The sequence below is a fragment of the Chamaea fasciata genome, unplaced genomic scaffold (genome assembly GCF_029207755.1).
Source record: "Chamaea fasciata isolate MVZ Bird 193981 ecotype frontalis unplaced genomic scaffold, bChaFas1.0.hap1 SCAF_1, whole genome shotgun sequence".
Lineage (NCBI taxonomy): Eukaryota > Metazoa > Chordata > Aves > Passeriformes > Sylviidae > Chamaea > Chamaea fasciata.
This window is the reverse complement of record NW_027094086.1, coordinates 86879159-86902466: the sequence shown is the minus strand read 5'-3', so window position 1 is coordinate 86902466 and position 23308 is coordinate 86879159. Positions and strand designations below refer to the sequence as shown.

The 23308-nt window shown below is 38.7% G+C and overlaps 1 protein-coding gene across 2 annotated transcripts; it reads left to right on the top strand.

Annotated features, from left to right (window-relative positions):
• The first annotated feature begins 2166 nt into the window (after window positions 1-2166).
• EEF1E1 (eukaryotic translation elongation factor 1 epsilon 1) lies at window positions 2167-19421 on the top strand. Of its 2 annotated transcripts, none has more exons than XM_066187886.1 (4): window positions 2167-2376; window positions 4411-4611; window positions 11754-11849; window positions 18773-19421. In XM_066187886.1, exons 1-4 carry the CDS (start codon window positions 2200-2202, stop codon window positions 18911-18913), a joined length of 615 nt encoding a protein of 204 aa, XP_066043983.1. In that variant the 5' UTR covers window positions 2167-2199; the 3' UTR covers window positions 18914-19421. The 2 variants fall into 2 exon arrangements, with proteins under 2 accessions (XP_066043983.1, XP_066043976.1); XM_066187879.1 differs by having other exon boundaries at window positions 2234-2401.
• The last annotated feature ends 3887 nt before the right edge of the window (window positions 19422-23308 follow it).

Genomic DNA, 23308 nt, shown 5'->3' with positions numbered 1-23308 from the left:
GAGGGAGGAAAGTCAAAAAAAAAAAAAAAAAGCAACCACCCAACAACCCCCAGGTTTCATCTGACTGTGACTTTTTTATTTTAACTGATATATATTTCAACAGATCAATACTAATATTAATTAATACTAATATTTTACACTGGTAGATTGCATCTAAAAATTATAAATACATAAAATAACCTGTAAGCATAGGCATATATTTACTGAATAGATGGTTCATTATCAAAAGTAAAATTGCTCAGAAATGAAACTATCAACTAGCTTTCAAAAATGCAAAGCATTTCTTTCAATTTTCCCATTGAAAAGGAAGCCTTTCTGTACAATTTTAGATCATTCATTGATATCACAGAGCTGGGACGCTACTGGAACACAGCTGGAACAATATAATTTCAAAATATTGCCTAAAGAAAGGAGCTGATTAATTTTAAAAAGCTCTGCAAAGAATAAAGCCATTTTCAAGGCAGTTTGTTGGTTTGTTTGTTTGTGTTTTTTTTTTAATACAGTATTCTGCAGACATTAATATAAAAGATCCTATAAAGCTTAAAAATCCACCCACAATTTCAGATTTGCGCCCCAGCCAGAGGAAGGATCAGTGTCCACTTTCAGACTTTTTCTGGAACAGAAGGTACAAATCTAAATGTCACCTTGTATCAAGATTAAGTGTTTCACTGGAGAAACAGGACATTTGTCAGGATCATCTTATCTGAGATGACTAACGCAGTGATAGCCCTGAGTCTGTATTGTAAAAATGTCAGTAGTAGGACAAGACTAGCTCATTCTTTTTACTAAAAAATGTTAGTTTGGTGCTTAGTAGTCTTCTATCAGAAAATATGCTTTGATACTCTCCACAAATAAACCTGGAAATCTAAAATTGCTTTAATTCCTGAAATTTATGGTCATACGTACAAGTATGACATTTGCAGCAGAGTATCTTCCATTGGAAAGGTGACTAAATGACGTTTTCATCAAATCTAAAATACACTAAAGTGCAGTAAAGTCGGGATATTTCATGGCCGGCTTAGATTTTGTGGGGTTTATCTCTTAACTCCACTACTACTACTAAAAGTGTTGATTGGGGTGATTTTTTTTAACCCTACTTTTATCCCTCTTCCTCCTCCTCCTTTGATGCCCTTGGGTAGCAGCTTGGTTCGGCTGATCTTTCATTTCACAAGATCCCTAGTGACGTAGCTCTCCACAAAACTTCAGCTCCCCTACTAAATATTCTGCTGCACTTGGAAAAGAGTTCAAGATTTGCCAGGTGGAGAAAGGCGGGACGGGCGAACGGATGGATAGAAGCACTTCAATGGTTCCTGTCTGTGCGGACGACCCGAGGTCCTCCCCCAGGGACACATCAGGGCAGCTCCTTGCGTGGCACTGAGCCATCCATGGAACTGAACTGGAGGGGGGGGGGGGGGCGGCGACCAGGCCGGGACGCCTGAGTGCGGGGACCGGGGGACAGAGCTGGAGCTGTCCAGAGAAGGGCAGTGAAGCTGGGGAAGGTCTGGAGCACAAGTCCCATGAGGAGCGGCTGAGGCAGCTGGGGCTGTTGAGCCTGGAGAAGAGAGGAGGCTCAGGGGGAACCTTATCACTCTCCACAACTCCCTGAAATGAGGGTGTACCCAGGTGGGAGTCGGCCACTTCGCCCAGGCAATCAGCAACGGAGCAAGAGGAAATGGCCTAAAGCTGCACCAGGGGATGTTCACGCTGGACATCAGGAAGAATTTCTCCACAGAAAACGTGATCAGGCATTGGAATGGGCTGCCCGAGGAGGTGGTGGAGTTACCATCTCTGGAGGTGTTTAAGGACAGACTGGACATGGCAGTCAGTGCCATGGTCCAACTGACATGGTGATGTTGGGTCACAGATCGGACTGCGTGTTCTCTAAGTTATTTTCCGACCAAACCGACCCCACTAAACCCCGACGCCGGGACACCTCCGCTCCGCCCCTCCCCGCCGGCGGTGGGGAAAGGGGCGGGTCCCCCTCCCCCGCCCCTCGCGGCTGCCCCGCCCCCTCCCGCGAGGCCACGCCTCTGAGGCGCGGCTTGGCGCGCGCCTGCCAGGCCCACCACGCGGCCGGGGACGTGCAAGGGCAACTGCGCATGTGCCCTCCGTGACCCTGCTGCTCTTCCGTCCGCTCCGAACGGCTGAGCACGAAAGCCTCCCTTGGCAGCTGATTGGCTGGCTGGTCCTTTTGAACCAATGGCAGTGGCGCTTCCTTCAGCGCCGTCTTGGCCCTGTCCGCCAATGGGGCGAGCGGTTGTTGCCCCCCTCCTTCCCTGTCCCGCGTGTCCCGCCGCGGAAGATGGCGGCAGGCGTGCGGGGCGCGGAGGAGCTGGAGCTGCTGGAGCGGCTCCTGGGGCTTCCGGGCGGGAACAAGTACGGCGTCCAGGGGGAGCGGAAGGTGAAGGGAGTGAGGAGGGGCCTGGAGCGGGTGGCGGTGGCGGCGCGCGTGGGAGTGGGGGCGTGCTCTGGTCTCCTTTCCCCAATGGCTGCTTCCCTCCGAGCTTCCCTTCCCGCCTCCCCGGCAATTAATTCCCCCCAGCCACCGCTGTGACGGTGGCTGCGGCCCCTCAGATACCAGCTGACGTCTCCTCGAGCGGGGCCTCATTTGTGCTCCCTCTAGCCCTTCCCTCACCAATCCACGCATGTTGTGGGTGTTGTAGGGGCCTCGCTGCCTCCGAGCCTGTAGCTTCTGGAAACTCCTTCCCTCTGCTCGTGGGCAGGATCATCATGTGTCATGGAAGGGATTTCGGCTTGACTTAACACTTGTTCTTTCATAATTTTCCTTTCCCTGTCCCAGTTATGTCTGTGCTATCTTGATTAAATTACATGGGAAGAAAAAGGTGCTGTTTTAATAATAGGAAGATGTGTTGAGGACGTGTTGCTCTTAAATATTTCCTCTTACAGTCCTCCGGCCTGACATGAGGTTGTGGTGGTGTGGGAGCCAGTCCACCTGCCGTGCCTGCAGTGAGAGGAGCAGAGGAAATGGCCTCAGCTGAGACAAGGGAGATTCAGATTAGATATTAGAAAATATTTTTCCCTTTTGTGGTGCTCAGGCATTGGAATAGGTTGCCCAGGGACGTGACGGAATATCCATTTCTGGAGATGTTTAAGAGATGTGTGGATATGGCACTGGGTGATGATTTAGTGGTTCAGCGGTTACAGTGGCAGTGCTGGAGGGATGCTGGACTGGATAATCTTAAAGGTCCTTTCCAACTTCGATGATTCTATCGTTCTTAATATTTCAAAGTTTGTATGGAAACCTTAAGTTCCAGTCTTTAAGAAGCACAAAAAGGGCAATGTAGAGCTGGGAATGTCACAAATTTGTGAGCCCTTTGTTTGATCATCCCTCCTGAAGAAGGTTGGTTGAGAAATGAAGCTCTGCAGTTGCCTTATGTTTTGAGGTTTTCTAATTGACTGTTTATGATTAGAGTCCTGAATATCTGTATTCTTCAGTTCTTCAGTTGCAAAAGCTGCCTTAATTATTTTACAGCCCAGCTGGTATTTCAGTGCTATTACCATGAAGCATAAGGCTGAAAAATTCAAGTATAACTAGGTCTGTGTGTAGTTTTTCTGGCTGCATGTTCAGTGAAAAAAAAATTAAGTAGCAGTGAAAGACACTTGATACAACTACAAAAAATAATAATATACTTTTAGCTTGCACCTTAGATTTATTTAATCTGAACATAAACAGACAAATAGTGTAGTCAAATACTTTAAAAGAAAGAGTGTTGCATTTAAATCAGTTTCTTTCATTTTATGTCATAAATGCCTGAATGGGCCTCAGCCTGCTCTAGGGAGTTTCACTTCACTCACTTCATTTCTTGAGGTACTGATTCAGTTTCCTTTCCCACAGTTGGGCCCGAGCTGCTGTCACTCACACAGACATCGTGGCTAAAGCTGGAGGTGTGTTGTGTTGTCCTGCTGGTAGCAGTGAGCTCCTGACTGCAGTTCAGGGCCTTTTGGAATGGTGCAGGATGTAGGAATAAGCTTTTCAGGAGGTGTGGTTACTGCAGCGTGCTTCCTCAGAGCAAACTTGGATGCTGCTTCACAGTCTTAAGTTAGAGTTCTGAATTTGGAAATGATTTAGAAGTCAGTTAATAAGATTTCTGCCAGTGTTAGAACAAGCAATGCTATTTCTGCCTAATATTGGAAGAATTTGCTTAATTGGAGCTACAGGTGTCTTGGTTTGTTCATGTTCTTCTGTAAAAATTGAGAAGAAAACACCCCAAAGAGCAAAACGTGAATGCAGACTTGGTTTTGATGGCACCACCTTTACCGTGGATGCTTCTCAGTTCTGATCCATTGCTTCAGAGGTCCTTTTGAGGGAACATAAATAAACAATAGCCATTCATATAGAGACTGCTTTCTTCAGTTGTTTGTTCAGTCTTCCACTTCTGTTTCTTGCAGGTCCCTGTTCTCCAAAGCAACAATGGCCCCGGGCTGTCAGGGCTGATGACTATCGCCGCCCACCTGGTGAGGCAGGCCAGGAAGGAGCAGCTGCTGGGGAGCAGCGCCGAGGAGAAGGCTGTGGTGCAGCAGTGGCTGGAGTACAGGGTGACCCGAGTGAATGGAGGCTCCAGTAAGGAAGATACTAGAACAGTTCTGAAGGTGAGGAATACTTAATCACCTTGCCACTGAAATTTGGAGTGTCTAGATCTTGAAGAGGATTACAGTGCTAACGTGTGTATCAGTATCCAAGTAATATAATTTAGCAAATGCAAAAGTCTTCACAGTATCATTAAGTATCACTGGCTTTTATTCCTCTTGCTGCTTTTCCGTTTTATTGACAAAAATACCCCAATAATCTGAAATGGGGAAACAGCTAAAACTCGAAAATATATGACGCAGAGCTCTTGCAGTTCTCAATGGCTGTAAATTATGAAGGGTGTTCCACACAGTTTAGAGACTGCTCAGCTGCCTGTGTGAGGTGCCAGTTTCTTACTATCTTCCTAAACCCTTGGTTATAAGCAAGTTGGTGTTGTATTCCAGGATAACACTTCTCTGATTGTTTTAAGAGCTGTTCTTAATGATGTGGCAGTTGTGGGATACAAGCCATACTTGATGCTGTGGTAATTGTTATTGATGCTAAGAGGAGGTGCTGGACAGAATTGTTTGTGAAAAGTGAAGTTGTAAAGCAAACTCTACAAAACTGTCCCTCACATTGAGCTGCTTTGTGTGGAGTCCTTGGTCTGCTGTCAGTAAACTTTTCTTTTAGGCTGAAGCTTACTTCCTCTTAAAACAGGTGGAAGCAGAAAAGAGAACCTCGAGTGTCCCCCTTGTTGTCTGAGCAGCCAGATGACAAGGAGCAGATAGCAAAACTTACTCTATTTTCCTTACTCCTTGCAACTGGTAATAAATATTTTTGCAGTGTTGTGGGGACAACTTGAAGAGAAAATTTTCTTTACCCTGTTAGGCACTGTTTACAAAGTGTGTATAAAAGAGCAGTGAAATTCAATCAAATTTTAAAGTGTTTATTTTTTCTAGTTTTAAAAGTATGTTTTAGATAGAGAGTTACATTGCTCAGTGCTGCCAGTGAGTCTGAGTTTGGAAATTTGTGAGCTGCAAGGTTGACTCTACTTGAAGCTGGCAGAGTCCTAATACTTCTGGCTCTGGTAAGGTGTGCAGAAATCAAAAATAAACTGAAGCAGTATTAACACTCTGTTACTTGGAAGTCAAGGAAAACACGTCTTCAAATGATACAGAACAAAACTTTGTTACTCTTCAAGCTGACAGCTCCCTTGATCTTGAGGCCTTTCATGCCTGCATTACCTACCAACTTGGTGAAAATCCAGACAAACCATTTCTCTCACTTGAACCCCAGATAATCTGAGTTATCTTGGTTTCATTGTATCTGGGGAATATATTCCCTTGGTTAATCATGACTTTGTTTACATTGCTTCTCTTTTTGTAACGTATCTGCTCTTATTTTCTATGTGCAAATGGTAATCCAAACCTTCACAGCCATGGTTGCTCTACAGATACTGCATGAAAACTGTCTACCCTTTAGGGTTTTTAGAACTTGATTGAAGGAAGCATTGACTCATCAGGCTTTGACTTCAGGTTTACCTGCAGTATGGTGAGGTGGCCCTTGGAGGTCCCTGTTGTCTAAACCTTTTTGACAAGTGTCACAGGGTTTCAGTCATTCTTTAAACAAACTCGAAACTTCTGATGCTTTTTGTTCTTCCAAACTGTGAGAAGACCATATGGGAACAATTAGCTTCCATTTACCTTTCTTGCCTTTCTATCATATTAAAACCAAAAGCAAGTTTTCTGTCTTGTTATAACAAAGTTCATCTGCTCAGGGTGGTTTTAGTGATGATACCTGCAGTGTCAGCACATACATGTGAGTATTTGCAGAGCTGCATTGGAGCATTAGAACCAGATGCAGAAATACAGCAGATTCCTGCTGAAGCTGGGATCTCTTTTAAGCTTTGGCCTTAGTGACACTAGTTGTGTAGAAAAGTCAATATGCTGGAATACAAATATGTAGATAAATCAAGTGTTTCCAAGCAAAGCAGAATTTCCTTAGTGAGAAGCAATTGGTATTACTTGACAGAGAATCTCTGCCTTTAAGTTCATTTAAAGGTTCTTCTCTGGATTTTTTTTAGCAAGTGTTGAATAACCAGATATTATTTTAACACAAGGCTGCTGTGGAATTGTTTCAGCACTAATAATTTCATAGTGTAGCAATTAAGGACTTTTTTTTGTAATGTGTTCTCTTGCCACCATGATTAATCAGAAAAGGGGCAGTCTACCATTAAAGTCTACTGTGCCAAAAGGGAGTGCAGGTTAAAAAAAAATGAAAAGAAAAGCTAAAATAGGGAGGGAGGCTGAGGCTGTAGTTTTACAGCGTGTCTGGAATACACAATGGCAGTCTTGGGACGATTGCAGCCTAGAGCCACAATTTATAATAAGCTGCGCCAAAAACAGTTCAGTCACTTCTGATGCAAACTTTAGGCTGCCTCTGTTTAACCCTTAAACTGATGTGGTTCTACAAAATATCAGTAAATAACTGGTCTCATGTTTGTTAATTTGAATGGGAAGGATTTTCTGTTTCCGTTACGAAAATAGGTTGTTAAATTGTTCTTCCTGACGTGTTGCCTAAAGCTGTTACTTGGCAGGAAAATAATGGTGAAACAGACCATCTCAGCCAGGGTTTTTATATTCATCCAGAGCAAATGCCACAATGTTCAGAATGGGCCAATAAAGGGCTTGTTGAGTACTGTCTAATTTTGATTTGTGCTTCTGTACTTGACAGAGTAAATGGGAGCAATACTCCAAATCTGTTCCTCAGCAGATCCATAGGAATGATGAAAGTCAATAGCAGTGGTAGCTTAATAACCAGTGCATTATATTAACTTACTTTTCTACAGAATAAAAGAGGATAATCTTTTGTTTATTTGGTGTTTAGTTAGCGGTAAATTAGGCTGCATAGGAAAAAAAAATCTGTAAATTTCTGAGTTGTCATGCAGGATAACTAGTGTTTTTTCTACTCCTCAGGAAAGGAACTGAGAACCCCTGTGCCATCAAATGTCTACTTAGGTGTTAGTGAATTCTGTTCAGGAGATTTTCGTATGTCTGCTTTATCGATTTTAGGTATTTTAAACCTGAGGATTCTTCCCCCTTCACATCCCCTCTTCAGAAACCTCTGACAAATAACTGGTAGCTTGTTAAATTCACATAAAAGCATCTACACAGATGTGGAAACGTCTGGTATGTGAAGGAAAATGATAACTAAGAATTTTTGTGTATTACTTCCATGTCTCGTACAGAACAGTGTTCCATGATTTCAATTAGCTTTATCCCAATCTCCTGTGCTGCCTGACTATAATAATGAAATTCCAATAAGAGAGCTGTAATTTCTATTTCATGTGCTTGCTTGAAAAATTACTGTTTCCACAGGTACAAAAGCAGGTTAATCCATGCTCTGTTCATGCCATTAATCCACAGTTCTCTACACTGTTTCTTGAGAGTTCTGAATGGGATGCTTTCCTGCTTTGGGAAGCCTGTCCAGCAAACGCTTTTCAAACTTCAGTTTTGTGTTCACTTCTTTACCTCTTCTGTTAGCACCAGGACATGCACTGTTTGCACACTTGCAGGTTTAAAGATCGAATCTTTATTATTGCAGCCACATTTGTTGATGATTTTTCTTCTGTCTTTTACAGAAAACTCAGTAATGTAATATTCTTCCAGACCAGGTTTAGCTCATAGTTTGCCAGTTAGAGAAGAGTCTTGCATGAGAATTAAAAATATGCACATGTACCAAAAGTGTAGTTCTGCTTTTCTTGGATGGGGCTGCAGAAACCCTTTCTTGGGTTCTGCGTTGTCCGAGGCTTTTCTGAAGCATTTGGGAATGCTCAGCTTTTTGTCTTTGCATGGTGCAAGAGATATAAAAGCATTTAGGGCATAAATGACCTCGGGAATCTTGCTGACTGAAAGGACAGGACGTGCTTCTGCGTGTAAGGAAAGCACATACACCAGCAGGGTGTTGTGGGCGAAATACCCAGGACAGAATCAGGCTGTGGTTAGGTCCATTGGGTAAGAAGCAACTGTTCCCTGTCTGAGCCACTGTCATGACTGGCAGGCATTCAGCAGCCTGAGCAGATTAAATGGATTTGGGGCCATTGGATTGCATATTTAGCAGACAGTAAGCAATGCTGGGGGGTGCTCAGAAGTGTGCTCTGGATGGGATGTGTTGAACTGTTGCTAGATAGAGGCTGTAAATTGGATTTTTTTTTCCCATAGAACAAGCAAATGGAAATCCATCACTTAGTCCATAAATAATGCAACAATTCTTCTTTCTGTTACTGTTCTCCTCCTCATACCCAAAAATGGTGTTTGTATTGCTGCAGTTGTTCAGTGTATGTTAATGTATTGTAATGCAGCTATGCCTTAAGTACCTGTCTAAAATTTGAGAAAGAGTTTCCTGAGGGAATGCAACTGTAAGTTTATATAGTTACAAGCAACTTCCAGGACTATCTTAGTCTTTTATTCCTGGGTTTGTGTATATGGAATTCATTTAAGTAGTGCCATTCAGTACGTGAAAGACAAATGATTCAGATGACAACCAGCAGGCCTGAATTTCCTGGATGTAATAGAAATTCTATGCAGTTTTGTGTTCATATTTACATTAATCTCTCCAGGACAGGAATGCTATTTCACTTTAATACAGTGGTCACTTAAGCAAACTTGATTTTCAGGAATTTCAGCACATTTGGCTGTTAGCCAGTAGTATAGTCATCCATAGGAAGCATAACCCATGAGGTAAGATTAACTAAATGTGCCTAATGCACATGAGAAAAATACAGTGTTTCTGAATTAGCGTGACCTGCAGAGTGAAATCAGAATATTTGTCTATATTTTCGGGGAGGAAACTACATGTTCAAAACCAGAATTGTAAACTAATGCTAATTTATACATGACTAAACCATTTTTGTCAAATTTAATTTCCTCAGTTAACTGACTTCATAAAATTTGATGAATCAGAATAAATAATTGTTCACATTGTAATGGCTTACCTTGCTTTTAAAATTTTAGAACTTTTTTATTGATTACTATTTTGAGTGTACATGTGCAATATAAAACTCAGAATTAGCATGCTGTAATATCCTTGATACAGAAATCCAACATTTTCAGCAGGGAAATAACTGTGATGATGGTACCTTCAGAGTTTATGAGCTTTTTACTTTACAAAATCCTGATTCCATTGCCTAAGATAAGAAGAATGGGGGAGGAGGGGAAGAAGATAGAATTTCAGTGGTGTTTTCATTATAATGCATGTGGAATTTCTGTTTAATTGAAATGAAGAATGCTGGTCAGAGAATTTGTTTGAAAACAGACCAGTTTGTGGGGTTTTTTTTTCTAGTAAGCAAGAGGTTTGGGATTTTTTCTTCTTAACATTTGGGCTTGCCTTTTTGTTGCACATAAAATTCCACAGAACTGTAGTTACATGTTTGAGGTAATTTGAGCACTAACTAACATAAACAAAGCAGTAAACCAGTCTAAAGAAAAGAAGCTACATAGCCAGGGGCAGTTGACCTTACAGAATTTTAACTATGCAGGGGTTAATATGTTTCCCTGATTTGCTCTAATAAAAGAAATCAAAGCAGACATGGGTATGTTCAATATTACAGAAGTACAGGAGTCCTGTCATGAAGAGGTTATCAAAGAATAATAAGGTGGCATAATGGTGTCGAACATGTCAAAAGCAAATGCAAGGTTAAATGTCTTAAAGTCTCAACATTCTAGTTTTGTGTTTTGGTCTTGGTTTATTTTCAATATTTTGAATACATGCATTATAGGAAATCCCTATATCAGTAAAATTATGTAACCACAGAAAGTGCATCATGCTTAAGGCCAAATATAATTTTTTAATTGTTCACCAAATATTAACCTCCCTCTCCTTGCCCAAGACTTGTTTTTTCAATAAAATGTTGTGTGAAAATGGAAGGTGCTGTAATTGAGACTGAAAAATTAAAAATTTTGAACACGTTAGTTACGTTTAAGCTGCTTACCTCTGTTTCTAGGGCAGGGGGTGGGAGTGGCTTAGGCAGATGTGTGCTGGGTTTTTTTTCCTTCAGATAAGGGGAGTTTCCAAATCTGGGGAAAAGCAGGGTACAGTTTTTGTAGATGTCTGAAAATAATATTGTAAAACTAAAGCTGGCTTACGCTGGGGTCCACGTTAAAGTAGGTGATTTTATTGTTACATTTCTTTAGAGAAAAGTAGGCAGCAGAAAGGTGCATAAATTGGATGACAAGTAGGTAAGATTTGGAGAAAAGGAAGGACAGGTGAAGAGGTAGAGCTGGTGTGTGGTGCCTGTCTCCTCAGGACTGGTAAAGCTGAGCAACACAGAGCCTGTCAGCCTCTTGTTCTGGCAGGGAATGGTTGCATACAAAAAGCCATGAAAAGGAGCCTTTCTGTTAAAAGGCATTTGAAATAATTATTTATTGAACGTGAATGGGAGCCTTCTACTGCTCACCCTCATAGCCTCTGATCTGGAACAGTTGAGAAATGATCTTAAAATGCTGAAACTCTCTCTTCTTAGAGACTTAGCAGCTGAATTGACAATATCAGTCACAAAGAATTGCTAGCAGTAATTTCAACATTATTAAAAGCAGGTGTCAATGATAGCAGCTGATGGGTATCAAGTTACCAGCATCAAGCTTGAAACATCTCTTCTCCCACCCCACTATGCCGTGCTTCCCTTGTTCGTAGACATTTGGAGTTCCAGAACCTTGCTGGCCAGCTGCACAGAGTCCTGCAGGACGGGCATAGCTGCTACTGGAGGAACAGTATGCTGTCCTTTTATCACAGGACTGCATTTTTTATTAATCAAATGTTAAAGATTTGAATTTGCGCTTATAATAAATACACAACTTTCTAATTTTTGAATTTCAGTAATTTGAAAGCAAGAAAAGATGGACTTGAAAGTATTTTTGTGGAGTCAGCTTAAAATACATTGCATTTGCATTTACAAAAATTTTGCTGTGTATAAAGCACTTTGTTTAGAGACCAGTTTAAATTTTACCTAATTCTCACTGTCAGAGAATGATATTTTATTTTATTATCTTGTCACTTGCTTTCCAGAATCTTTATTATTTGTTTTGTTTGCTGAGTTGGGATAATTTAAAACTGGTGTTTATTTTATATGCATAGTCTCGAGAAAATTTCTATTATTTTTAACAACTGCCTTAATATATTGTTTCACAAAGTCAGTACTACAGCAGTATAATGACTTTTTCATTTTTAGGATCTTAACATGCACCTTGAAGATAAAGTCTACCTTGCAGGAAACATTTTTACCTTAGCAGACATTCTGATGTACTATGGATTGCATCATATCATGGTAAGCATTACTCGCATCATTTTTATATGTACAACTGTGATAGTTGTGATTTATCTAAAGGGCATTTTATTGTATAGAAGTTCACCTACGGAACAGAACAGAGGAAGATAAAACTTGTTTTCAAGTTTTTAATTTTATTCTTTAATATTTAGCTATGGATCTGTCAAAAGACCTGTAGTGTCAGAATGCTTTAGTTTCCTCTGCAATATGTAGCCAGGATGATACCTATCCCTGTGTTTCTAGGATTGAGGACTCTTGCCTGTTCAAGTCTGAAACATGACTGATCTACAGGACTACAGTCACAGAAGTTCATGGGGAAATAGATAAATGACGCTGAAAGGATGTGTCAGAACTGAAAACACTAACTTCATTAGTATTAGAGAAATACAAATGCATGTCAGCTCCTTAATGCATATAAAAAAGTTTGAGCCATAACAAATTGTCATTCGTGTTTCCAGACTTAAGTGTTAGGACTTGATAAGGTACCTAATATGAAAATAACATGAGGAGCTGGTGCTTAGAAGGAAAAAAAAAAAATTAATTTGTTCTGAGTGGGGAAGATGCTGAGATTATTTGTAGTCTGCTCAGGCTACTATGAAGTGCTTAAAAATTGGTGTACCTTCAGTTCTGAATCCCAAGTGTTAAAACAGTAGAAGCTATTTGCATTTTGGTGAATAGAATGTGTTTGTAAATGAGCCATTGTCATTCTCTCAAGTGGGAAGAAACCAAAGGACTCACATAAAAAGGTCTGCTAAATTCTTGGGAAAAGATGAAATCAGTCAGTTTTGCACTAGAAAATTGGGGGGGGGGGGGGAGTGAGGATAATTGGAAGAAGATGCCTCTGACAAATGCAAGTGTGTCTGAGAATTGAATTCAATCAACTGGGTGAATGGTTACTTTTATACAATTAAAAGGAGAGCTCTGGGAGAAGTGTGGAAGAATACTACATTTCAAAATGGAAGCAGAGGGGAGGGGCAATCAAGTAGTTAAATTCTGCCAGAAATAAAAGAGAACTTATGTATCTGTATCGTGACTGTCCAGGAGTAAAAGTTCAAATGAGTGTCAAGCAGAGGAGAGGGAAGCTTCATTTCAGACGGTTTTTGAAAACATGCTAAAGTCACACAGAATTAATTCTGTTAAATCATATTTACCTTGTAAAATATCTTAAGATGTAGGATAGATGTGTTGATTACAGTGTCAGAATGGGTTACCTTTCAATATGATACACAGACATAAAAAAAGACTTAAAGTATTTCCTAAAAATATGACCGTATATTCTGTAAGAGAGTACCGGTTCAAATGAGACTTTTTAAAAAAGAACTTGGCAGGGGAAAATCCAAGCATATTTTAAATTTAGAGTTTGCTCTAGAGTAGACCACCTAATCAAGATGAAAAGATACAAGTTATTGCTTTGGGAAATAGAACAGATGGTAAAAACAAATGACTTGGTGCTCCTGGGTGCCTGCAACCATCCAGACACTACTTGGGACAAGTTTATAGTACAGCATCTGTTTCTGTAATGTTTGATTTCATCGAAGGTAATTTTCTGAATCGGAAAGGTATAAAGGGCAAGCAACAAAGTGACTGTTCTAAATAAATATGAAAATGTAGAAGCTACTGACTAGGAACTACATATATTTTGAAGGTTTCAGAATTGATAAACATATAGAGGCCAGATCCTGAACTGTAGAATCTTGTGGTTTCATTTTTTTAATGTCTTGTAATTATTTTTATTTTTCTTGTAATCGGAAAAGAGTATGTCCAGAGCTGCTGCTCTGCCCTAAGCTTTATGGGGGAGGCAGGGAAAGCTGCTGTATCTCCTCATGTGATGTGGTTCAGAGAAGCAGTTTGTCATATCCAGCACTGCTTCAGCTAAGCCTTGTGCAAAATATCAATACATGTTTCCTATGATGCTTTAAAAAAGGAGGCAGAAATGGAAGACACAGGGCAAACCCACAGATTTTGCTGTTCATCTGGTTGTCTAGAAAAATGATCTGAAAACATTACTGGTAGCGCCTTAAAGGTTAATCTCTGCTTTTAGTAGACTGAAAACTACACACTAAAACACCAGTTAGTGATGGGATACTGTAAATATTAATGACATACCATGATCATCCTGAATAAGCCAAGTAGTAAAACTTTAAAACCCTTTGGAAAAGTTGGGGAAAAAAAGTTGGAAAAGTTTTTAAGACCAACCACACCTATAGCTCAGTTCTTCACCTGTGGTATCTTGGTTTCTCTGATCATGCATCTTTGTATTCATTCCCCCCTTCCATCTTCATTTTGCCCTTCCCATTATCCAGAAGAGGTTCTGGAGTCTGGTTCTTCACTGTCCAACCTCATCCATTTGAACTGAGAGTTTGTTTACTGAACAGCAGCAATTCTTAATACTTCAGTTGTGTGCCCACCTTTCATTCTCCCTGTCCCTTCTAGTTATCCTAATAAACACAATACTGTGATGTGTTTAAAAATTCATACTGTGGGAAAAGAATTATTGTTTCAGTGAGAATCAGATTGACAGGTAAAGTTTCAGGTTTCTTGCAGACAGAATCTGTTTTGGGTCTTTTAATTAGAAATTCGCACTCATAGTAATAAGGCAGGAACTAAATCGTACATGCTGTTCTGCATCATAATATAGGTCACAAACACCTAAAAAGTGTAATATTTGATACTGCCTTTTCAATCAATGTGATCTACATTGTCATACATAATTCATGCCTCTGTGTATGTAACAATATTGTTGTCTTACAGACATTTCAATTTCAGAAATACATACGTGGATAAATATGAACAATAAAGTTCTACTAGGTTAAAGATTGCAGAGAAAAACATAAATTTAGAAGCAATGCTTGAGGTTAGCTTAGGCAATCAGTTAGCATTAAATTCCTCCTGTGGTAATGAACTTGTTTTCTAATCTGGGGGATTTTTTAAATTATGTTTTTTAAAACGTTTCCAGATGTCTTCATTCTTAAATATTTTTGACCAGCACAAGTCCAGCTTTTTAAGAGAAATAATCAATATCATGATTGATATGCTTTTACACTTCAAAAATGTTGTCAGAACAAAGGAAGTGATCTCAAATCTGTATCTCAGACTTGAAAATTTCTTTAATAAGGTCTGGAAAATTACTTGTGGGTGAAGTTTATGTCTGCAAATGGAAGATGCCTCAGTCAAAATGTTGGTGTCAAACCGAATATGATCAAGTACAAAACAAACTAAGCAGTTGTCCTTGAGTCAGAACCAGTAATATTGGACTATAATGAGGCTACAGTATTAGTTTATTTTGGAGGGTTTTTTTTTCCATAAGGAACATATCCTATAATAAACAGATGGCCATGACTTTTTTTATTAATATTCACTGACATGTTGCTTATTTTAGTGCTGAGGTTTCAGGCTTTTCTTCTAAGCAATGGTGCTAAAAAAAAAAAAAAAATAATATTAAGCTTATTCCTTTAACAGCAGAAAATTAGACAAAACTATGTGAAAGTACATGTATGTCATGAAATAACACCATCCAGCTGTTGGGTTTTTCCTCTTTCTCCCATATCTAAAGGCTACATTTAAAAAGTCAGATAGTATCTATCTATCCTTTTTTTGATGCTGAAGAGATTCATATGTAGGCAGGTATTTTTAGATTTTCTGTGACCTGCAGGGTGTGGGAATGGGACTTTATGCCTGCATCCCCAATGCTACAGAAAGAAAATATAATTAATGCTTGTGTATTTTTAGCCCTTTCAGAAACTCTTAGAGTTGAATTGTATGATAACCACCTTGGTTCCCCTCGGTGAGCTTTGTGGTGGAAGAAAAAGACTTTTTTTTTTCCATGACATGGAAAAAAAAAAGTCTGTCAAATTAAGTGTCTGCTTCTTTGCTATTAAAATAATTGCTTTAATAGCAAATAATTATTTTAACAGCAGAACAGCAGTCTTTCTTAACTTGGGGGAATTATCTAATTTAATGAGGAAGAACAGAAAATACCCATCTAACAAAATGTTGTAAAAAATGCCATGGAAGTGATCTCTAAACAATTAACCTAAGAGTTATGTTCCAAGTAAAAAGTAGAGCATGCCACAAAGTGCTTTTTAATATATTTCACTGATAGAGTACATTATGTAAATAAGTAAAAATATCTTGCTTGTTGTGCCTAGAGTACAAAAAGGGGTCTTATTATTAGCATAGCTGTCTGTTTTGCCCTTCAGATGTTTTTTCACTACACTAACAGAATGAAAGAGGACTAGTTTTCCAGACTTTTATTTTTTGATTTACATTGGAGAAACCTGAAGATGGAGAATTATCAGTAAAAAATTACAGGAAGGAAATACTGTATCTGCTGCAGAATCTAAAATTTAGCTCAACCTTTCCATAACCAGGTCCTTATCCATTAAAGACTTTGAAAAAAGTTATTGTAAACTCAAGGAACTTAAAGTTTCAGTGTTTTAGTATTTGCTCATACTTAAATACTTTCTTCACTTCTAGTAGTTTTAGGTTGCCTTGGAGCACATGTTCTTTTCAAGCACTGTGTTACTTTGTAAGTGGTCCCCCAGCTTTTTGTATCAAGCATCAGCATCCAGCTACCATTAATTATAACATATTGCAGGTGATCAAAAACATCTTCCCCTAAATGGTACTGCTTTTTTGTTTTTTTGGTCCTGAATATACTGCACTTGCAGAAACTCAGGCAGTTGGTGAAACAGTGTCACATTACCATAACTTCCACTTTTCATTTGTAATGCCTTTAAAAACTCTAGATTTTTTTTCCCCTGCTCTGTTAGTGCTGTTCTGGTTGGTGCTATTCACTTGGTTAATTGCCAATAACTCTCTTATATATCTAGATCAGCAAAAATATGTGGCTATTTTTTATGGTTTTTCTGTGCATTTCTATCACACTGTACAAATGTAGGAGCAATGTTTACATTTCCATGCCAACAGCAAGAAAAGCAGATTTTCTCATACTGCCTGAACTGGGGTTCATAACAGCACAAAATTGCAGAAAGAAATACATCTCTATTGCTGTGCTTGTATTCAGGCAGGAACATTCCCTAGGAAGAGCAGCTACTTGGGTTCAGGAGCAGCTGCAAGATCCCTGCTTTTTAGTTGCTGCCATTTATTATGCTCTTGACTTCCCATTAATTGAGCTTTAATGCTTTGTTCCATTGGTGTAGAATTCCCTTCTGCAACTCCTTGAAATTCTTCTCCCTCAGTATTTTTCCACTGATTCATCTTCTAGTATACATCCTTTCAGTCTTTTTGCTGCTACGTATTTATAAAGTTTCCCGGTTCTAAGCTGAGTGCTGGGCTGTGTGGGAGAACAGCAAGGGGAAGCAGCAAATCTGATGGGCAACTCCTGAAATAAAAAAGGGTGGCATGTCACAAGGTGAAATACAAGACAAGAGGCAGGTTTTCAGAGCAGCTTTTTTCCTCATACACCTGAATATCTACAAATGAGTATGTTTAGCTCTGTGATCCAAAGTTTGTTGAAACAGGTTCCAGCTGTCTTGTACCCAAGACCAAATTTTTAGTGAACCTGCAGCATCCATAAAATCTTGTGTTTGTAGAACAAAGCATAAGGAATATGCCATCTGTTTAGCTTTTGAGGAGATTAACCTTGATTAGCTTTAGAAATCTAAATATGAAAAATATTAGGCATGTCTAGATCATTATTTATCTGTTAAAACTGTCCTCTACAGATGTGCCCTTTTTCAGTGACGGCAGCATTGTCAAGATTTATGTTAAGTTTGATGGTTAATTGGCTAACTGAAAATGAAGTGAGGTGAATCCTGCACTGATTGGTTTCAGTATTGGTGAGATAGGATAGGGTAGTTGATGTGAGGATCACATTTTGTTCCTGATGCAGGTTTTATAGTCTGTTTTGAGGATTACCCCATTTGCTGTTCAGTTATAGAATGTTAATGTGAGAAAAGAGATTATGGTCTAAACTGATCAGCCAACTTGATTGCAGAGAAAGAAGAAGACATAAAATTGCTAATCAAGAATAGTAACACAGGTGATGCAAGATCAGAATAGTTCTACAGCTGGCTTGAAAAACTCTGAAGTAATAAACAGACTTTGTGGTAAAGCTTTGAGGATGCTGCTGACCTAAATTTGAAAGACTTTTAAAGGTAGAATTTGGATCTGTAACTGTAGATAACTTTACCTAAGCTAGTCTTCTGATTGAAGATAGGCGTGAAGCTCTGCATTCATCTTAGCCACGTAGCCTGTGACAAGGAGCTGTTGCAATAGGGTGATAGAGACTTCTTCCTGATTGATCTTGAAGCTGTTCTGTGTGATAGCACTTTAAATATTTTTATGAAGTGTGGGCAGGTTTCCAGTTTGTTTTACTGTTGTAATTTGAATCATGCCATTGCTGTCTTAATAATGTGAGCTAGCAGATCTGAACATTAAAGTTATGCTGATTCTTAGTAACTATTCCATTTTGAGCAACAGTCATACAAAACAATTTCCAGTTATTCTATCCAGTCTGAAATTGCCTGGAAAAAAGGTTACTCCTGTACTTACAATACATCTTGAAACATGGAGCAGTTGCTTTGCCTGTGGGATAAGACTGTCTGCTAAATGAACATGAAAGGGTTGTGGAACTCTTCCCTGCACCTCCCAGTGCTCTATGCTGACCCCATGAATAGAGAGATGCATTGAATTCGTGCAAGCTTTTCCCCCCCTCTCTATCATGCAGCTGTATATTCCACCTCCAGGTCTGTTCCTCTGAGTAGATTAAATTTCCATACGTATTATGGGTTTGAGTTTTACTATGTGAAATTAGGATAGAATACTGCTGGACTGTAACAAGTTACTTGAGTTTAAATCATTTGTAAAACGATTCACTTTTATTTTGCCTTACCATATGTTATGACTGTAATGATGCAGTGCCTGGTGCTACTGATGCCTTGTATTTATTCCTCATGCAGGTGGACCTCACAGTTCAAGAAAAGGAGAAATACCTTAATGTGTCTCGTTGGTTCAACCACATTCAGCATTACCCAGGTGTCCGACAGCATCTGTCCGACGTTGTCTTTATCAAGAACAGATTATACACTAATGCTCATTAAGGCAAATCTTAATGTCATGTTGGAATGAGGTGTGGGAGTTTAGCAGTTGTACTGTCCAAAGCCACTAACCTGCAAATACTGTTTTGTAACCTTCTGTATGTGAACCGAAACTGTCAATGCCTCAAATAATGCAACTGCATTGAATTGCTGTTGTTCATTCAAGACTTTGAACTAAAGAATTGTTATTGTGTATCTGATTAAATGTAAAAATGGTACAAAGATGGAAATGGAGTTTTAATTCACTATTTTTTAAAAAATTTAAAGTTCTTTTAATTAAACATTCAAGTGAAATTATATGATCTTTACCATCAATTATTCATTCACTCCTTTTGCTATTTATTGAATTTTTATGGATGTCAACCGGCTTTCCTTTCATTTTGTTTTCCATGGATGTTTACACTAGTTTTGTACAAGTTAAGAGCTATATTGTGTGCCAAGGATGTGAAAAAGGGAACATGCAAATGTTACAAAGTATTTATGTGACCGAATAAATTATTTTAAAACTGTAGTCTTAATTTGGCTGTGAAACTTTGTAGTTTTTCTTCAGTAAAAAAGATTTTAAAAGGTTAGTTCACTTCCTGCTTCACTTTGAGGTGTACTCTTTTGACTCTAGAAGCATTTTCTTTCAAACTGCGTAGCAAAGTTAGTGTTCTTAAAGATTTTGACTGTGCCTTGCTTCATTTTTTGCACAAGTGCAAATGTCCTTTTCCCACCTCCCCCAGCAAAACCAACCAAAACCCTCAATTTGAGATAATTTGCTGCTCTCTCAAGTTCATTACCAATGTTTAAAGTGGGCTTTAAAACCAATTACTCTGTTGCTGAGTCGTGCATTTGGTTGGGTCATTTTACTGTAGAATGTGGTCCTGTGATTTTTACTTGTAACAAGTGTAAAAGTGCTAACTTGAACTTCTGCACAATTCAGATAACATTTATTTTAAGACATGAAAGAAATGCAAAAATGCTTTGATATTCTAATTGATAAATGAATTTCTGTGTTTGTTTTTTCAGCAGTGCTTAGTGGACAACTTCACTCCTACATTCTTTTATTTTCTATGCTACTTAGAGGCCTCTCACCCAGTAAATATAAAAAGCCATCTTGGATAGATGTTTGAGCATTTGAAATGTTAAAAATCCTCAAAAAAACAGATAACAAGATGAGGTAATTAAAATATATCCAGACACATAAATAGACAGAAGAATCTTGCAAGAATAACTAAACAGCTCCAGGCTCTAATAGGTGTTTTCTGTAGATATACATAATTTTATTTCTAAGTCTTTTACTGAGGGTTTACAGGCACACCAAATTACTTTTAGGGCAAAAATTTCAGAAATTTCTCACAATTTTCTGGGGGCTTAATTCTCTACTTCTAGCTACTCCTGTTCCTTGCTACTTAGAAGCTCACCTTGTGTACTTACAAAGATCTCTCTGAAATCTTGAGATCTGTTTAAGAGTTGTGGAGTGGGCTTTAGTACAAATGTACATTAGAAACTTCATTCTCAAAGCTTTTCATACTCGACTGAGAGCTTCAGGTGTTTACTGTCAGTACTTGTACTCTTAATATCCAGTTTATTCAAACATTTTTTACCTGATAGTATGTATTCAAGTGAGTTTGCTTTTTCCCTCATGGGTGGGAACAAGTGATGGTAAGACTTAGAAAAATGCCTGCACTTCTTCTAAATTCTGCTATAACAAACCATTTTCTGTTTCAGAAGGGGAGCGAGTCATCAGTGCATTTGGTCAGGGTTTCAGCAAGTTTCATGTTCATCTTACGCATTTATAGTTTTTATCTATGTTTTTGTAAGTGAGAAGGATTTAAGTTCTTTAAAGTGAATGTGCAAGCCTTCATCCTTGAAAAGAGCTTACATTACAGCTGAGAATGCTGAAATTGAACCAGAGCTAAATGTTGCTGGGAACAGTACTGTCATCTTTTCAGACAGGTTGTTGTGGAGATGATGCTATAAAGTGTCATTTTTTTTTTAATCCCAAACAGCTGCTGTTTGCAAGTATTGGGATTTCTCAAGTTGGCTACATGCTACTGCTGCAGTATCCCCTAGCCTCTTGTGCCAGTTTTATTTTCTCTGGTGTAGAACAAAAGTGTTACTTGCAGCTAAAATGTTAAAAAAAAAAAAAGTTCACCTAGTAGAAAGATTAAATGTTTAGAAGTGGATTAGTAATATTTAACTCTCTGCTATCTTAAAGGTATTTGGTCATTATTGTATAGTAACTTTAGCATAATTCATTTTTTTTCCCCTGCTTGGAGAAAATTTAGGGGATAGAGGGTTAAAAGCAAAAAAGAATGAATTGAGGCTTTGCCTTTAGAGAGATGACTGGGAAAACCAGATGGTATTGATTTTTCTTGCCTCTCCCCCTTTCTATCTAATGCCTTTTGATCAAGGACAAATAAATCTGTAAGAAAACTTTGGAAAAATCACACAATTCTATCTGAGTCGCTCTAAGACTGTATGGGGTACATTTTTTTCCACTGGGCTTCGTAATTTTAAAAGATGAGCTCTCAAATTAACATCAATGGTCTGTGTAAAGGGTTTGCATGGGTAAATGTTCAGCTGCTTTTAAAGCTACTTCCTCTTTCTGTAATATTTTATTATACTTTCATTGAACATTGGTAGAAGAGACTTTGCTCCCTTGCAACCCCTTTCTCCATTCTTAAAACTCTGGTTGCTGAAGGGCACTGTGATGTTTTGCTTTCGTTGCTTTGCATTTTGATGATGATGATGACCACAGTGATGTGTGGAATTTATTTTCACAGCATTTCATGAACAGCAATGCTTTCATTTGTTAATCTATCTCATCATTGCAGTATTATTATTTTGCATAATTGTTCTAATTTATTCAAGGGGCCTGACATGTTATGGTCTTATAAGTATGTGCCCCTGGGACTTGAGTGTGTTGCCATATGGTGAGATAGTGCTGCATGACAACCTTTTAGCAACAGAAGAATTCAACAGTGAAATAAATATGATAATTGTAAGTGTTCAGTGAAATCTTACACTTAGCACTTTGTCTTTTTCCCCAAGATGCGAAGATGACTCCTTGTAGACAAACCAGGTTGAAACAGGTGTTCAGGTATTGCATGAGGTATGTTAGAAATGTGCTGATGGTTTTTAGTTGTCTTTGTGTGTGTAACTTCACTTTCAAGTGAGAGTTCAGTTTGACTTCTGAAGTCTAGGGGTGTTTCTTGCTCTGAGACTTGTAACTGGACAACAGTGATTTATAGAAAATCCAGGTTTAATATGGGATTAGGAAAGAGTGAGCAGGAATGAAAAATTTGGAAAGATTACACTTGAACAAAAAAAAAAAATAGTTCCAGTTTAGATTTGGGGACTTAGAAAATCTGACCATTCAGATGGAACCAAAATGAGGGCTTTTCAGCAGCAAAACTAAAGAAATTATTTATGATACCTTAGTTGTGTCATGTGCTCTGTCATGTTCCTGGTCATCAGTGATTTACCTTCCAGGTTGGCATCCCAACCTATTTCACACAGAAAACGAGTTAGAAGGTATCACTTTTGGTTCACACTTGAAACAGTCCAATCCAGCAAGTTTCCTTACCCTTCTTCACCACAGTAAGTACTTGCTGTCAATAGCTTTGCAACTATTGAATTTCCTGAGATTCTTTGTGTAGAAAGTGTAACTTTTGCCAGTGCAGCCTCCTAGCAAACACCTTGGCTATTTCCCTGTAAGAGATGATATTTTCACATATTTTTAATCTTTTTCATCTTGTATTCCTTCTCTGTAGCCTACTCAACCCTCTTCAAAATATTTGTAAACTGAAGTAGACCTTCTCTTGGGAATTTCATGCTACTGACTGAATCTTTGGAAGCACATAGACCTAGAAATGGAGAGCTTATTTTTTGTGAGGTGTACCTTAGGCTTTACAATAGGTGTTACAGCTTTGGGGTATCTTAATAAAATAATTCTACAAATTCACTTTATTTCTCTCTCACACACATATACACACATCAATTTCAGTTATAGCTCATGGAAGGTTATTCTGGACTCTTCAGTGTGGGTGTGGATCCCACACTGAAGGGTCCATCCCTGGGTAACTCGCAGGGTGCTGAGACTCTAAGCAAGGTTTACTGTAGATGTACTTTGCAATTCATTTAAGACACCCATTTATATTAACTATTTTATATGAAAATGTGACTTAAAAGTGGTTTTGTCTGTGAAATAGACCAAATCACATTACAGATGGAAGAGCAGTAGAACTTGAGTATCTTTATTTTTTGCTTGGTTAAAAAAAAAAAAATTGATGATCAAAAGTTGGCTGTTGATATGGAAGAGTACAAAGTACTTTAAAAGCAACTAGCTGTGAGAGATGAAAATTAAGGAATAGATAGAACTGTAAAATAAATCATTGAGAAATCCAATGT